The sequence below is a fragment of the Sinohyriopsis cumingii genome, chromosome 12 (assembly GCF_028554795.1).
Source record: "Sinohyriopsis cumingii isolate HCF-2022 chromosome 12, ASM2855479v2, whole genome shotgun sequence".
NCBI lineage: Eukaryota > Metazoa > Mollusca > Bivalvia > Unionida > Unionidae > Sinohyriopsis > Sinohyriopsis cumingii.
Genome location: NC_142972.1, coordinates 40,844,626 through 40,862,928, shown reverse-complemented (window position 1 = coordinate 40,862,928; position 18,303 = coordinate 40,844,626). Strand labels below are relative to the sequence as shown.

The following is an 18,303-nucleotide window of genomic DNA, read 5'->3' as shown; positions in this document are numbered from 1 at the left end:
TTGCTTGAAGATTAAACCGCAACGTGCTTTAATGTCTTGGCTGACAATTTTCTGTTTGAGCCTTTTTCCTTCTCTTGTTCTTATTCCTGGAAACATGTTTTCACTAAATATTGCAGAATTACACCGTTTGAACTGTAAACGACCCAAATGGATGGGATCCGACAGTCTTTCTACTTTCCACATTGGATGCAGAATGGTATAAGCATTTTGGAAGCCAGCAGCAGCCTGTGCATCTCCATCTGTTGTTGCATGTCTAATGAGAATCTCTTGCAGAACAAACTTTTGTCCCATTTCTCTTGCCATTTCATACTCTGAATGTGGTGCAACTGGTGACAGATTTGCTGTGCAGTCAACATGGCCTCCTGGACATTTCACATCAAAACCTTTTCCCTTCAGCCATGCTCCAGTCCAACACAGCTTGTTTTCTATTGTAGTTCCCACAATGTATTGCTTCTCTGTAACAGTTTCGCAGGCAATTCCAACAGCTTGTGATGAACTTTGACCAGGTTTCTTTTCATGTCCAAAGCTAATGGCATTGTATCTCGCATCAAAAGCAACATTTATTTGCTCAGGATGCTGAACACCACACATAACATTAACTTGTCTGACTAGTTTCAGCTTCTTTGTCATGTCCATTTCATTCAGCTCCACAGTTGCTTTGCCTACAAGGTTGGAGGCCCTTTGCATAGATGTTCTGCTAGGTGGCAGAATGTCAGTGGCTGCAAGCAAGTATCTAGCCCTGGTGTTGCCCATTGGTGTATCTTGTAGTCCAGCTTGAAACATCATATTTACAGCAGCAGGATTTGGCCCAGGTTTATTTGTTTTTATCTCATCATACAACTTATACTCTGGTGACTTAAAGCTGCAGTTTTTACACATCATAGTATGCTTCCAAGCAAGTCCCCATTTTATTTCATTAGCAATTTGGAACTCTGGTCTACCACATATGTTGACTTGATTGCCATGGCGAAGAATGATATCATTCCACATTTCAACATTTTTTTTCATACAGATCATACGTGTCCCATCATGCTCATTTAAATTTGTCTCTTTCAGGTCCAGTTTTGCTTTGGATGATGGTTGTAGAATGTTTGCAGACCCAGGTGTGCCATTACAGTCTGGTGCCTGAACTGACTTGAGACCCCCATTTGTCGGCTTTGTCACTGCTATGAGAGAGAACTTGTCTGCATCCATTCTTCTGGTCACTGGAACAGATGCAGCACTGGAACTTGGTAGAGTATCATCAGTCAGATATGTGACTCCTTTGTTATGTGGAATATATCCAGGTTTAAAAAAAGTTGTCTTCCTCTTCTTGTACCCTTTCATGGTTTCAGTTACGATAACTGCATGTAAAATACAAGAATCATCCTGTCTCTCTCACTTATATAGTTAGGAGAAGGCATGCTAGCTTGGTTTCAGAGAACTTCACCAACTCTTCAATACTACTGGAAGCCTGACATCTGAAGACTCCTCCCCTTCATGGGTGGAAATGATGTCATGTACTTGGTTAGACCTAGCTTGCGTATTTAGATGCTACCAGATTTCAGGTGTTACCTTTCATTGACAAGCTTTGGTTTAATTGCTTCACACCTGATAAGGAAAACCATTGATGTTTATGACAAAGGAATGGAGCGACTTTGCCATAGAACAAAATTTGTCAACTTCAGGTTTTAAAATTTCATTAAAATTTAAGTTAAATTTAAATTTTCATATCAAAATATGTATGATTTTTTAAAATTGAATTTTCTAAGAAAGTTAAACAGTCTAGTTTAATTTCTAGTAATTTCCAGATTGGTGTTAGAACTAAAAACTAATTACAGTTTATTTGAAGTGTTTATCTTGATTAGCAAAATCACAATTAAACTTTAAGTTTTGTGCATTTTTGAAATTCGGCCATTTGGAATTGAGTTGTGTCTGTGTTACAGTGGTGTCAGCTAAAAGCCTATTCATGGATGAAAGTCCTTAAAACTTTGCAGCAGCATTTAAGAGACATTGATTTGATCACGGATGGAAGTTTTATCCATGGAGGTGAAATTGTCTAACCCTGTCAGGAATCGGTTCACAATTAATACTTCCAGTTCAGTACCCACGAATGTAGTTCTAGTCTATTTTTAGAACATTTTTTCCTCTCTCATTTTGGTGGTGATAGAAGAGTTTTATTTATGCATTTTTGGTAGGGATTTAAAGGTAACTGTTTATTCTTGATAATATGAGCTCAGGGTGTTGTTGTATGTGTGTATTTCGGCGACAGTGCACAGTGAGTAATAAGGCCTTGGTGATGCTCCGGAAGTGAAATCTGTGTTCTGTTTACATGGTGATGTGTTGACAGTTCAGCATCTAAAAAAACAGCAGGTCAACCTTTGACGAGAACTTCACCGTGAAGTCATCTTTGAAGGTATTTTAGATTAGCATATGATTTGTATTGATTGTCACGCAGTGGAAAGGTCAGTACTGAGAAACCAATGTGGATAACATATAGTAAAATTAATTGTGTCCTATGTCCATATTGTCCACAGATTGCATGTCGGGCCACAAGACCTACACCCTGCAATAGAGTTGTACGAGGGTGATGACTGGAAGACCGTCCAGAGGGTTACAGCGACAGAGTCAAATGTATTGCGGGTTAAAAACTGAACCTTAGGCTTGTTTGGTAGTTCATATTAGAAGGTAAGAGAAGCTTTTTGAAACTATATTAAAGCACATGGAGATTATCAAGGTCTGCAGCAAGTACGCATTTAACCCAGAGTACCTGGAAGCCGCGTTCCGTCGACTATTCATCAAGTTTTGGCACGGAGGGCTCTGGAACAGCCCCTGCAGAGAGTTAATAGACCTCGTCACGGCTGTTAGAAATTACTACAGCTTACGGTTTTGACGTACATACCATGGAAAGACATGCGTGTCCTTTTAACAGGCCACTGCCAGAACTGAGCGCAACGTGCTAAAATGGAGATTTTAAATCACAGCATCGTGGGAAGAATCACATGTTCCACCCATAGGAGTTAATTTTGACTGATATATATCCAACAAAATTCAACAAATTTCATTTGTCTTATATCCATGGTAACATGCACTCGAATGCCTCTCCTGAAGACACATCCAAGATTTCATCCACTAGTTTGAAGAAAGGGGAATTAGTTATAAAATATGCAAAAGTTCAAAGTAAAGACTATTTCAGTAAATCATTTAATTTCGTTGCAACATTAAGTAATCCAATTGCTTTCATGTGGTAGCAAACTTGATTCTCTTAGACATGTTTATCAGTTTAATTTATAACAACTTATCCACTCTCCCAATTTATTATATAATTTTTTGGACATCACAAAAATGTCTCCTTGTTTTAAGCTTTCATAATAGCTATTGTAAGGGTCATTTAGTTAATGACATTTTTAAGACTAATATCCAATGTTTGTATTTTTGCAATTTAACGACGAGTCATGTATCAACTCTATAAATTCATTCATAAAGTTCAAAGGTTGAGTAGTACCATTTAGTACAAGTAAACATCACGGCATGCATTTAATCGGTGTAAAACAGCTGATGTTGTTCACGAGATCGGATTATTCTGTATAATATAATTATTACGTAGATTTAGGCATTCTTAGGAGTACCACCAGTCCTGGTACTTATCGATTATATTCATTTATTTAATTTAATCATTCGTTATGTACAGTACTCGAAATCTTCAGGTTAATTGGAATGATAACGGTGAAGGAAATAACTGTGAATTCCTTAAAAACATTTGGATATTTAATAACTGTCATGAAATTATTGTAAACTCATTTTAAGACTATTTGGATATTTACAGCCGTGAATTCATTTAAACTAAATTTGGGATTATATCACGGATTCTTCTGGACTGTTGATACATCATTACAATACAGACCATCGTTTGGAATACCTTTGGGACTCTTTCGGATTATTTGATATTTTTGAAATTGATAGAACATTAATGACTTGAGGATTTCATTCGCTATAACGTAAGTAATATTTAGTTTTTTCACAGTGCATATTAGGGAAATAAATGAATAGTTTCAAATATTACAGAATGTGTTGGTTTTTACTCTTGTTACTTATTTTAAGACCATGGAGTCGTAACAAATGACAAAAACCCCAATTGAATTGAACTTTTCCTATGAAATTCTTTGAGAAATTCACAGCCATCAGAATTCCTGAGATAGATTAATAAGGTCTCACTGTTTGACGCTTGGACTAGAAGTAATGATTTTACGCAAAATTATAATAATTACGTCTTTTTAAAGTGAAACAAATGTGTCACTTTCCACCACACCCACTTTGCATTCTTGGTGTCTTGTAATGTTTCTCTGATTTCATTAATTAGAAACATTTACATCTCCCTAATTTCTGAACATATATAGTATTTCATACACAATCAAACATTCTCTTGCCTAATTTCATAATTTAACCTTTCAAATCATGGTAATAACATTTTCGAAAACGAGAATGTTTCATATTTTGGGCTATGGATTAAAAGTTGCGATTGTTGGCTAGTATGAAATCACAATTTCACAAGGATGTCTCCCAAAGTTTTAAACATTTTCATTCAGTTTTGTCATAGAACAATCCATTGCCTTTCCTTCGATAAACAAATTGATTCCTTTTGATCTTTACATTTATTGCCTCTATCTCCATGTCAGAATATATATTTATTTATTATGGGGGGGGGGTGATTATGCTGAAATTTCTCCTTGTCTTAACTCACAATAAATACCAGTTAAAGAATGGAAAGACTTATATTCTAACCTTTCATACAACAAGTTATAAGAAGATCCTAGTTATGAAATTCCTGCAAGGAAAAAGAAGTTCCACGTTCAAGCTCTGGACCGGAAGCGATGATTTAACGCTAAATGGTATTACTTATGTCATTATGACGTCACACAAAGGTCTGGAAATAAATGGTTATTTATTTCTTTCGTTCTTATATTACTATTAATTATCTTTTTTTTTGTATCAACCGTGACATACTTTGAAGGGTTTATGATGTGAATAAAAAGAAGCATTTGCCTCTATCCCCATTTTAGATATGTACGGTTTTTGGCTATCATTAAAATTTATGGTCATATTTTTTAATAAAAAAATTAAGAACAAAAAGCAAGAGGAAATAGCCCATTCGTAAATGTTTCAGAAATGGGGCGGGTTTTAGTCTGGTCCGTGGTCTTAACTACATAGGACAAGCATTCATTTTCATACGGCTGTAAATAACACGCTTACATTGGAAATTTTAATCTAGAAACAGGTGAAAATAAAATAAACATGGTGTGATACGTTTAAGGGCAGCATTTCATTTTATAGAAACGGTTTATTTCCACAAAAAAGTGCTGCTATTGACGATGGTCGTAAGGGTAGAAGCCAAAATTGTACATCTTTTGATAAAATGCAAATGAGGAAACTGATTCTAGCAAGAAAGATAATATGTATACAAAAAGGAAGAATCGAGGGATATTAAAGAATTTCCTTTCAATTTATTTCAGAAAATGTTAGAAATGGACGAAGAAGAAACTCAGTTCCTCCAAAAATTCAGTAGATTGCATTCGTCATTCAGCCTTAAAATTGAAGACAAGACCAAAAGCAAAGAAATAGATTTAACCAAGAAAAAAGTACAACTGAAATGTGAGGCGGGTGAATTCGAATCAGATACAGAGTGGACAAGAAATTATAACTTGCTATCATTTTTACACTGGAAGGCAGGTGAAAGAGATAAAGCGCATGAATATAACAGAAAAGTTTTGGAACTGCAGAACGAAAATATTGTTGCACATTGCAATCGAGTTTGGATGCTAAGGGAAGATGGCCGATTGACAGAAGCAGACAAAAAACTGACTGAGGTTGAAAAATTGGTGGAATGTAATCAAGATCTACTTTTTCAAGGAAAAGCAGAAATAGCCTACTCATATTCTACCTTTGGTCCACTCTATTTCTCGCAGTCAGTAGATATTTACACCCAGTTGCTTGTTGAAATAGGTAACAAAGATATTGCAGTAAAAGATTTGCAGCTCTGGAAGCTTGACTTGGGAATTATTTATAGGAAATATTGCAATTGCGGGAACCAATTGCCTAAACAAGATTGGAAAGAGAGAAACATAGACGACTTCATTAAAAAGGCTGCTTTATTGTTTTATGAGGTGGTTAGTTCTAATTGTCCAGATAGATGGAAAGGCAGATGTTTTGTGTCCCTCGCAGAGCTTTCATATTCTATTTTCACTGGAATAGAAGTTACAAGAAGTCAAGTAGAATTGTTTCCAAAGGAAATTGCTAACAAAGACGTCGAAACTTTACTTGATTTAGCCCTTGAAGCATGTATGGAAGATTCACATGTTCTAAAAGTAAGTGGAAAACATTTTAAATATTTGCAGAAAGTAGACAAAGCAGAAGAAGTACTAAGGAAATCCCTAAGCATAAGGGTAACATCATACGGTCATCACCATCTTGCTCTTGTCTTGAAGAAACAACTGAAATTCAGAATTTATGGAGAAAGAAGACGTCGCCGTCACAGGAATTATGAAAATGAAAACCGTATCAAGGAATATGAAAGTCGTTCACAGAAGAAAGACCCAAGTTTTGCAATCATGCCACCAGAGGAGCTGACCCATATGAGAAACGCTAGTCATCCAAGCAGTCAACACCCAGCGGAAAGAAAGGACCATTATATACGCCAGCTTTCTTCAATAAATGCTAATATATCTGTATCCAAGAAGAATCCCCAAAACATGGCAATTGAAAAGGGACGCGTAGACGGAGGGTTAGCACTTGCTTCTCCGGAAGGGGGTTGCGACCCGCAAAAGCAGTTGACTAGCCCCTATCTTCGATTGAACACCGACAAACCTCAAATTAAACCCGAGCTATACCAAAATATGAAGAAGGCACTAGCAAAGAGCTTCGGTCACGTGTTTCATATACCTGACTCTGAAAAGGAGGCGGTAAAAGAAATTTTGTATTATTTGGATAAAGCTATCGAATTCGGCAATGAATGGGCTTCTGTTGAAAAGGGAATAGTGTTGCGGCAGGTTAAAGAGCATAAAAGGGCATTTGAAACATTTTTGTGGACTTTGAATATGAAAGGATTAGGAACAACGATGATAACTGTGTCTTGTTATGAACACCTTGCTGCCTGTTGTAGAGACATGGCCAGGGATGAAGTAAATGAGGAGGACAAGAGAACATTTGAGTCAGATTGTATTAAATATCTTCGAAAAGCAATAGAAGCAATAGCATATAAAGCCAGCAAAGAACTGGATTACTTGAAAGATGTATCGATGGCGTATCCAACATTAAGAGATATGTTTCAGTCACAAAAGGGCGACATTACAGTGCTGAAAGAACTTGCTGAGGTCAGCAAAATGCTTGAAAAATACGGTGAAACACTTGATTTTTATGAGCAAATCAAGGAAATGGATGAAGAACAGCTGAAAGACCCTAAAATAATTCGTGGAGAAATTGAAATTTTGTTGGCAAAAAGAGAATTTGAGCCAGCAGCAGTTTTGTTGGACCTTCAGAACTGCACAAAAAGAAAAGATGATATAAGTAAAGAGTTTTGTAAGTTGGTGTACCTTGAGTGTGCCTTTCATTTGGTCAATAAAAAACAGCACGAAAACGCCGGTCGACGATTTCGACAGGCATTTGATATTGATTGCACCGAAATCCCCAGGGAAAAAGCAGAGTTTGATATATTTTTTCTATACGACGAGGAAATCGAGACTAATGAGGCGGAAAGTCCGTCTTTTGCTTTTAAATTAGCTAACAAATTAAAGAATTTTGTGCCCGGAGAATCTGGTCTAAGGATCACATGGAACAGTGATAATGTAAAGCCGGGAAGAAAGCTGAGAGAAGCACAAACACAACAAATGGATTCAAGCATTCATATTGTTTTGATCTTGAATTCGAATGACAGACCACAAGGGGAACTAGAGTACTTTATAGGCATTGGCCAAGAAATCGAAAAGAAAAAGAAATCCAAACTGAGTCTGATTCTTCTTAATGAGTGTACATATCCCCAAGAACTATCTGTGTTTCCAAAAATGAATTTTGACACAAAACTATTTCAGTGCGATGATAATTTCACATCCTGGATTCGCAAGTTTTTCTTTCATTTGCTAGATATCTCCGAAAGGAAACATTAGCCGGCTAATTTGTTGTGAATTTGACAATGACAACAGCTATATTAGTATTAATCAAACTTTGCGAAAATATTTCCTATCATGTTTTGGTACACTATAAAGTGATCAAGTTTCTCACCTTTCCAGCAACCTCGGATTCCCATAACAACCAGATAAAAATCTCACGACTTGTCTCTAAAACAACCAGACAGTTTAAAAATTTAGTAAAAAGTATCTCACGAAAGTCCACTTTGTCAGTCTCCTTAACAATTATTTAGTTTCTATAACAACTAGCTATAGGCAGTGTTTACCGCTTTTCTTAAAGCCATCCAGATTCAAAATTGAAATTTTCTTCTGAGATGCGATATAATAATAAGACAGTATGTTGGTTAAAATTCATAATAGTCCCCCGGCTTTTGCAACGTTCAACGAAAACCTTCTTAAATGAAAGAAATAAGCTTACAAGCTCACTCTTTTTTTCTTGCAATCGAATTGATCTGTTCTGGGGTTTGGTTGAACTTTTTCGTGGTGTAGGGTAAGGTCATAGCGAATGACGAATCTGAGCTTGTTTGGTGTCGATGTTTGTAATTTTGTTTCAGTGTTTGTATCTGTTGTCAAGAAAGATTGCATGAAAAATAGATATATTCTGTGGATACCAATTTACATTTCACCGGTTAATGAGTAAATAAGATGAAAAGAGGATAGCTACGTTTCTCGAGTGGATATATGTAAATATTTAAAGAACGACTTTACAAAATGTTTCCACTTCACGCGTAAAATGTTTCCTCATATGTACTCAAAAATGTAGGTTATAATTTTATTATATGTTATAAATGCAAATCCTTCGATCTGAATCGATTTCTTCTCCATTCTGTGTCAATGCGATTAACGGCGCCATTGCTACATCGATGAAATTAAGTTCCATCATTTGACAATAATTTTAGGATAGAGACGTTTGGAAATTTAGGTTGCGCATATAATGCTTCAAACTGTGTATTACGTCAAATTAATGACTGTATTCATATTAAAATGAAAATAATTTTGTTTGTTAACACATTTCTTGTGCGGATTGATACAGTAAACATTGCTAATGTAACGCTACAATACTGTACATAAATGAGGGAACTTTCCAACAGGCTCCAGAGCTCAGCATCATCAAACAACATATTTTAATGATAGTGAGTTTACTTGTAAGGATTTGTGCCTCTGATTTATTTTGTTTATTTATGTATTCGAACCTGAATTTGTGTGGTCGCAAACTTGAAGTCAATTTCGGTAAGAGATGCTGTACCCAAATGTTGATTGTCACTAAATATTGAGTGCATTCAACACTTATCAATGTCCGATTTATATATCATTTTCAGACATGATTATGAAACTGATCAAAGCTAAAATCGCCACTTCAAACAGTTTTATTACTATATTTAATGAATATTTAAAATAAAATGTGTATCATTTTGTCGTTGAGTGTAACAGGGATTCTCTACTGCATGGGCGACAGAGTATGGAATGGCAACAGGTCATTTAAGTTCAGTCCCGAACAATTTGCCTTATTCGTGTGGAAAACTAAGTATAAAAAGTTAATACTTGCAGCCAACTTTTTGTTTGTGTAGGGGTCGTTTTAGGTACTCTTTACTATGCCTTTTGTTGTGTAGGGTCGTTTTAAGTATTCTTGACTATGCCTTTTGTTGTGTAGGGGTCGTATTAGGTATTCTTGACTATGCCTTTTGTTGTGTAGGGGTCGTTTTAGGTATTCGTGACTATGCCTTTTGTTGTGATGGGGTCGTTTTAGGTATCCTTGACTATGCCTTTTGTTGTGTAGGGGTCGTTTTAGGTATCCTTGACTATGCCTTTTGTTGTGTATGGGTCGTATTAGGTATTCTTGACTATGCCTTTTGTTGTGTAGGGGTCGTATTAGGTATCCTTGACTGTGCCTTTTGTTGTGTAGGGGTCGTTTTAGGTATCCTTGACTATGCCTTTTGTTGTGATGGGGTCGTTTTAGATATCCTTGACTATGCCTTTTGTTGTGTAGGGGTCGTTTTAGGTATCCTTGACTATGCCTTTTGTTGTGTAGGGGTCGTTTTAGGTATCCTTGACTATGCCTTTTGTTGTGTAGGGTCGTTTTAGGTATTCTTGACTATGCATTTTGTTGTGTAGGGGTCGTATTAGGTATTCTTGACTATGCCTTTTCTTGTGTAGGGTTCGTTTTAGGTATCCTTTACTATGTCTTTTGTTGTGTAGGGTTCGTATTAGGTATTCTTGACTATGCCTTTTGTTGTGTAGCGGTCGTATTAGGTATCCTTGACTGTGCCTTTTGTTGTGTAAGGGTCGTTTTAGGTATCCTTGACTATACCTTTTGTTGCGTAGGGGTCGTTTTAGGTATCCTTGACTATGCCTTTTGTTGTGATGGGGTCGTTTTAGGTATCCTTGACTATGCCTTTTGTTGTGTAGGGGTCGTTTTAGGTATCCTTGACTATGCCTTTTTTGTGTAGGGGTCGTTTTAGGTATCCTTGACTATGCCTTTTGTTGTGTAGGGGTCGTTTTAGGTATCCTTGACTATGCCTTTTGTTGTGTAGGGGTCGTTTTAGGTATTATTGACTATGCATGTTGTAGTGTAGGGGTCGTTTTAGGTATCCTTGACTATGCCTTTTGCTGTGTAGGGTCGTTTTAGGTATTCTTGACTATGCATGTTGTAGCGTAGGGGTCGTTTTAGGTATCCTTGACTACGCCTTTTGTTGTGTAGGGGTCGTTTTAGGTATTCTTGACTATGCATTTTGTTGTGTAGGGTTCGTATTAGGTATCATTGACTATGCCTTCTCATTGATTACATACATTTATACCGAGGGTCAATAGCCTTAACATATTTTCAACTCTATTGATCGAAAGAGATCAAGAGATCGAGAAAACTAGTTTGACACAGAGAAATAAAACTGAACTAATGCATTTTAATTTTTCATAATGAAGATATGGATTGCATTAATAACAGTGCTTACCTTCGTTGCTAAAGAGAAATCTGATACATATTTTTACATGGCTTAAAATCAATTATATTGTTGCTGGTTATATTTGTTATGCAGTAGATGTCCCACCGGTACTTTTACGTATTTTAAGTATTCTTCATGTATACGTTACCTTTAATAATAACAAACTTTGTACTGTTACTGTCAAATAGGACACATTAATATAGTATAATCATCTTTTATTATATATATATATATATATATATATATATATATATATATATATATATATATATATATATATATATATATATATATATATATATATATATATATATATATATATATATATATATTGTTATTATAATAAAAGGTAATTATGCTAGATTCATGTAATGAATAGTATTATCGTTACTGGAAATTAACGTGGCAAGTAAAGGTGTAAATATATATTTCATCCATTTGAACTTTATCTGAACAGTTATTAACATTGCTAAATGCAAAGAACGTTACTGTTAAACTCGAAATTTCTTTACTCGACATTACTTTATTATGTATTGTATAGACTGCAGACGTATTCAGCAGGCTGACCTATAATTTGAACTTGTTTTAGTTTATATTCCTTATGCATTATCTTTTGTGCTGGTATCTCATGACACAACAGACCTTTAAACCATTATTTAACAGAATTATTCAAGCAATCTAAGCAGAGGCCTACCATTGATTCTTCTATATTACAATCCAAAAATATTTTGTCCGTATAGACCCATTGTAAAAAAAATAGTTACACTGTTATGGTGAAGGATTCAATGTTTATTTGTAACCTGATCATATCTATATCTTATGTACAGTGTTTCCAAGGAATGGGACTAGGTTTTGTTTACAAAAGACATTCAAATTTGTGTTCTTTGAATTTTAGTTATCACAAATGCCATGAAATAACCTACAGACAGTTTCATACAAAAACCACCGACGTTAAAAGCTTTATCTTTTTTCAATTGTAAAACTGGAGGAAGTAATAATAATAATAATAATAATAATCAACTTCAACGTGTATAGGTTGCTATATGTCGTTTACCATTTCCCCACTCACTACTCGTATGTACCTCGCAAACATTCATTCTACATCATGTCAATTGAAAAGAAAATATGCATTTTATGAAACATTGGAAGGAAATTAGAACTACATGGTATGGTAGATAGAAAAAAGAATGTTTAAGCTAGAGATTATGTTGTTTACATTTGTCATAAAAGTATACATACTATTGAAACTTGTATAAAAAAAGTCTTGCTGATGTAGTAATTTGTGTAGATTTTTGTTATATCATTATATTCAAATATAAATGTATGTACATTTGTTTTGTTACTCATTTCATGAAAATCGGTTTCATCAAAGGTGTACTTTGTTAACCAATCAAAGATATTTCTCAAAATCTTGATATTCTTTGAAATCTTTTCGTGATTATCACTAAAAATGATAATGTTTAACCTAACAACAAAAAACAGTGACTTTTAATATCCATGCATCGTTTTGAAAGGATTGGGTTTATTTTCTCCTGTCTGCGTGTAAGTCTGTCTGTCTTTCCTTTAGTAATGACACGTGTCTCCTAAACCATGAAATACACAGACTTTAAACGTGGCAGTATGATTGGGGGTAGTCTTTTAGATGTACACAGTGGTTTCAGATGGATGGTTGATATGTTTACATCAATCTAAATAATTTAAGGATCGAAGGTGGAAATCTAAAAGTTGGTTTGTGTCATCTTCAATTCCAGGGCTATAATATATGCATTGGGCTTTTGAGGTACAATCTCTAGTCTTGCCCAGGGATGGTCCCTATGGGTATGCTTCTCCTGGGTCACAACATGGAAAATGCTGAGATCCCCGGTCAACAACCATAGATGAGTCTGAAGGACATGAGACTGACCTAGACATACCAGCATATCCAATACAGATAGGTCATGGTTCTAAATGTTGTGGATTTGCCCTTGAGTCTTAAAGTGGAAACTTTTGAGATCCATACCTTCCAAACATATACTGGTTGAAGGACATGAGAAGAAATCAGATAGATTTCCAGTACAGACCCTGAGGAAGTAGACTTGCTTCTGGGTCATCATTTGGAAGCTGCTGAGGTCCCCAGTATATATCTATATATTGGTTTGAAGGACACGATGAAACAAAATTAGACATATATCTGGCACAGACCCTAGGTTGTGCCCTTGTGGTATAAAACTTGATCCTAACTCATAACATGGAATTTTGTGCGATCTCCATCTTATAACTATATATATACGTTTAATGGACACACACACACACACACACACACACACACACACACACACACACACATGTCCTGCATGAACTTATGAAGTGAAAGTTTTCCCATAGCAGTCAGATCAAAAATACACTCTGACTTCTAAATAAATAACAATAGTAGAATAAACTTTCTATAGCATCCAAAGCAACCATTCAAACTTCATAGCAACCAAGTGTTACGACTCTATGGTCTTAAACTAAGTAACATAAAATACCGATAACCATCAAATTTTTTGTAAAATTCAACAAATAATTTATTTCCTTATAATACAAAATTAAAATTTTAAAAGAAATTTACAGTATTGTGAATTAATCCAAAATAGTCCTAAACGTTCTAGCACGGGTCCAGATATATACAATTGCAACTGAATTCCAGTGGTATTCCAAATAAATTATAACATTAATTTTGTTGATGTGCCTGTAGTCTCGAATGGCCAATATGCTAACAGTCTTTTGATGTAGCACAATAATATAATCCAAAATGTTCTTGACTGAATTCACTATGTTTCCAAATTAATGTTTAAGTCCAAGAATATTATTTATCACTTTTTTGAACAAGAATCTGAATAAATAAATCCAACCAAATTTAAAACTGAGCACAAAAAAACCCCATTAAGACTGATTCTGTTTCAGCTGTTAAGGCAAAATTGAATAATTGTTTTCAAGTAAGCAACATTGTATGAAAAGCTACGACACATTAATAGAGCCAGGAAGTAAGTCAGTGTCCTTTATAAAACATTCAACATTTTGAACAAGGCTAGGAATTTCCAAGTGGAAGACTGACGTACTAGACTCAGATTCAAATGAACATGTTTACCTTTGTTGATAATGATCCGAATATTTAATCTACTCTCATAGAGAAATATTAGCCATGTATTATGTTGCTTACGAAGTAAATGTTATAGGTCTAGTACACAATACACTTGATTTTGGACAAGTCAAGTGCAAAATACAGATGTACATGGCATATAATCATTAAAAAGCCAACAAATAATATTTAAAAAATATACATAGCACAGGTAGAAAAGACATGTTTTATCATCTGCCCCGAAAAGTCACTGGTTACATTTTTATAAGAGCATTGAATTAAATATATATTATGTAATAATCTACAAATAAATGCGTATCTTGATCACCATGACAGCCGGGCAAGAAAATTAATTTTCACATCTTCAAAACCATTTCATTTAATGTCTTTAAACGTTCAAGTAATGTTCAAATATGACATGTTTTATTTAATGTTGTTTCGTATGCCTCCATAGCAGCCAAGCATCTTTGATATCAGCCATGTAGAAACTTGCTTTAATATTTTTAAAATCTATAATGGCCATTTAAGTCAAACTTTAGAAATAAAAGAAATATATTTTATATTTTCTGCAATTGCTGTGCGTAGGGAGAATAAAATACTGCCTGCTAAAAGACAAACCAACTATTTTGGTTGATAGAATTTGTGGGGGTGGTGGTGGCAGAGTGTGAGTGATCTTTGAATTTTTCAAACCAGAAATATTTTTTCTCTCTTATCTCAAGATAGTTAATTCTTTTCAACTGATATGACTGGATATACTATGTGTTTTCCCCACAAATTAGAGGGATTTTTTAAAGCTATCTGAATGCTGCAAATTTATAGTATTGGTGTTAAAATATTTCAGTCTTCTCCCCTGAAAAACTAAATGGGCCGTTCTTGAGTATAATGCAATAACGGTAAAAAAATATATGTTTACATTATCATGCCATTATGTTGACGGTGTATGGGATTTACGTTGTCCATCTACGACTGTGGATCCATTTGTCCTATTTATGATACAACTCTTTTAAAGCTTCAATTGTTACCATTAACCTTGCACTGTGTGTGAATAGGGGATGAATATGTGTACCGTACAAATAAACAGATGGAGGGCTAATCCTTTTATTATTTTATTCTGAGAGAGAGAGAGAGAGAGAGAGAGAGAACTAAACTTTTCAATCACTGACGCTTTGAGATGACCCCCATGGTCACATTACACATACAGCTTGCTTCATCTACTGCTCTAAAACTGGATTTTAAACTGCTATTCTTTCATCCCATCGGCGACAGCAGTACATCCTTGGCATCCGTCCGTCTACGGGAGACGATGGCGTAGCTCCAAAGTACGCTTTTGCTTATCCTTCTTTTTAGCTCTCTTTTCAGCTTCTTTTATTCTTCTCTTTTCCTCTGCGTTTTGAACTCCCTGCCTGACAGCTAGACGCCAGCTGGAACGGTTGTTTGCATAGCTCTCCCAGTCGTTGACATTGATGTTTGCTGACTTCATATCCTTCTTGCAAACATCTTTGTAGCGCAGATGTGGTCGTCCAGTTGGTCGTGCACCTTCTGCTAACTCCCCATATAACAGGTCCTTGGGAATGCGACCTGGGTCCATTCTCTTGACATGGCCGAGCCAGCGAAGGCGCCTCTCGCTGAGTATGGAGAACATGCTGTTCATGTTGGCGCGTTCTAAAACCTCTGTGTTGGGTACTTTGTCCTGCCACTGGATGTGCAGAATGCGCCGCAGACATCTCAGGTGGAAGCTGTTGAGTTTCCTCTCGTGTCTTGCATAGGTGGTCCATGTTTCGCTGCTGTAGAGAAGTGAGCTGAGCACGCAGGCTTGGTAGACACGCAGTTTGGTCTTCTCTGTGAGGTTGGTGTTGTTCCAGACCCTCTGGTTAAGTCTGGCCATCACTGCTGCTGCCTTGGCAATCCTGCCGCCCACCTCAGAATCAATGGAGAGTGAGCTGGAGATGTTAGACCCGAGGTATGTGAAGTTCTCGACAACTTCCAAATTGTACCCATCGATGGAGACAGAGGGAGGGGAGTCTGTGTCCTGTGCCATGACATTCGTTTTCTTCAAACTGATGGTCAGTCCAAATTCCTTACATGCATGGGAGAGGCAGCATACCAGCTGCTGGAGTCCATCTTCCGTGTGTGATGTCAAGGCTGCATCGTCGGCAAAGAGCAATTCACGGATGAGTACCTCTGTGACTTTAGTCTTAGCATGAAGACGGGCGATGTTGAACAGCTTGCCGTCAGCCCTGGTATGGATGTACACTCCCTCACTGCAGTCCTTGAATGCGTACTGGAGAAGCATGGAGAAGAAGATGGCAAAGAGTGTCGGTGCAAGGACACAGCCTTGTTTGACTCCGCTAATGACTGGGAATGCTTCAGATGTTGCGCCATTGAAGCACACTGTGCTGTGCATGTTCTCGTGGAACGACATAATGACAGCAAGCAGACGTGGGGGGGGGGCAGCCGATCTTCTGCAGGAGTCTGAAGAATCCGCTCCGACTAACCATGTCAAACGCCTTTGTCAGGTCTATGAAGGCAATGTAGAGGGGCATCTGCTGCTCGCGACACTTCTCCTGCAGCTGACGTAGTTCTACAGTTGACCTGCCGGCTCGAAATCCACAGTGGGACTCTGGGTAGACGCGGGAGGCTAGGATCTGCAAGCGCGCCAAGGCAACACGGGCGAAAGCCTTTCCGGCGATGCTGAGGAGGGAGATGTCCCGATAGTTGTTGCAGTCGCTACGGTCTCCTTTGTTTTTGTACAAAGTGATGATGTTGGTGTCACGCATGTCCTGTGGGATGTATCCCTGTTCCCAGCAAAGGCAGAGGAGTGTGTGTAGGGGCTGGAGAAGTGCTGGTTTTCCGCTCTTGAGGACTTCAGGCGGAATGCCGTCGCTTCCAGGAGCCTTCCCAAAGGCAAGGCAATCGATGGCTTTTCCGAGCTCTTCCAGGGTGGGCTGTGTGTCTAGCTCCTCCATGACAGGCAGGTCTGGAATGGCGTCCAGGGCAGTTCCAGTGACATTGTTTTGGGTTGCATATAGCTCGAGATAGTGCTCAACCCATCGCTGCAGTTGTTTCCCCTGGTCTGTGATGACTTCACCCGTCTTGGACTTGGGGGGGGGGGCGGTCTTGTAGCTGGGGGGGGGGGGGCCTGTCGCCTTTTTGATACCCTCATAGAGTCCTCTTGTATCCCCAGTGTCAGCAGCTGTCTGTATACTGTTGCAAAGGTTCAGCCAGTAGGTGTTGGCACAGCGGCGGGCGGTCTTCTGGGCGTTATTCCTTGCAATCCTGAGGGCTTGTAATGTTCTGGGGCTAGGTGCAGCCTTGTATGCCAGGAGGGCTTTCCTCTTTGCCTCAGTCACGGGCTCCACTTTCCCCCAGTTTGCCTCATACCAGTCGACATTCTTTCGCTCCCTCTTCCCGTAAGCTGTGATGGCTGAATTGTACACAGAGTCACGGATATGGGACCACTTGGAGTCAATGGTGTCATCAGGTGTCACTTTGGTGAGGGCTTCCTTCAGTTTGCTGATGAACTGCTGTGTTTTCTCTGAGTTGCTTGCACAGCAGGTGTTGATACGTGGGTGACCCTTCTTCTTGGCGTGGTGCAGCTTCTTGGGTAATATTCGCACCTTACTGACCACGAGGGAATGGTCCGTGTCACAATCGGTACTGTGGTAGCTGCGGGTAAGGAGGACACTGGCCAGTTCTGCACGCCTGGTGATGACGAGGTCTAGCTGGTGCCAGTGGCGTGAACGTGGGTGTCTCCACGACACCTGGTGGATCTCCTTGCATTTGAAGAAAGTGTTGGTCACACATAGGCTGTGGGAGCAGCACATCTTCAGCAGTCGCTGACCATTCTCGTTGATCTTGCCCCTTCCGTAAAAGCCGAGACAGGTGGACCAGGCCTCATGGTCAGCTCCCACTCTAGCATTGAAGTCTCCTAGTAAGTAAAGGCTTTCATTGTTGGGGATACTGGATATTGCCTGATCCAGAGCCTCATAAAACTTGTCTTTCTCCTCGTAGGTGGAGCAGAGGGTTGGGGCGTACACACTGAAGATGTTGACCGGGCCTAAGGATGTTGACAGCCGGAGGGCAAGGATTCTCTCAGTACCTGATGATG

The 18,303-nt window shown here is 37.8% G+C and overlaps 1 protein-coding gene across 9 annotated transcripts in view; it reads left to right on the top strand.

Annotated features, from left to right (window-relative positions):
* LOC149786314 (uncharacterized) overlaps positions 1-12,423 on the top strand; it is a 40,243-nt gene extending 27,820 nt beyond the window's left edge. For 5 of the 9 annotated variants that reach the window (XM_089976710.1, XM_089976707.1, XM_089976709.1 and 2 more), the window contains 2 exons: positions 1,057-1,232; positions 5,490-12,423. In XM_089976710.1, coding sequence (XP_089832836.1) covers positions 1,215-1,232; positions 5,490-8,135 — 2,664 coding nt within the window. In that variant the 5' untranslated portion in view covers positions 1,057-1,214 and the 3' untranslated portion in view covers positions 8,136-12,423. Of the gene's footprint in view, positions 1-1,056; positions 1,233-2,516; positions 2,668-5,489 lie in introns of all 9 variants that reach the window. The other 4 variants (XM_089976713.1, XM_089976714.1, XR_016424907.1 and 1 more) reach the window with 3 other exon arrangements.
* The last annotated feature ends 5,880 nt before the right edge of the window (positions 12,424-18,303 follow it).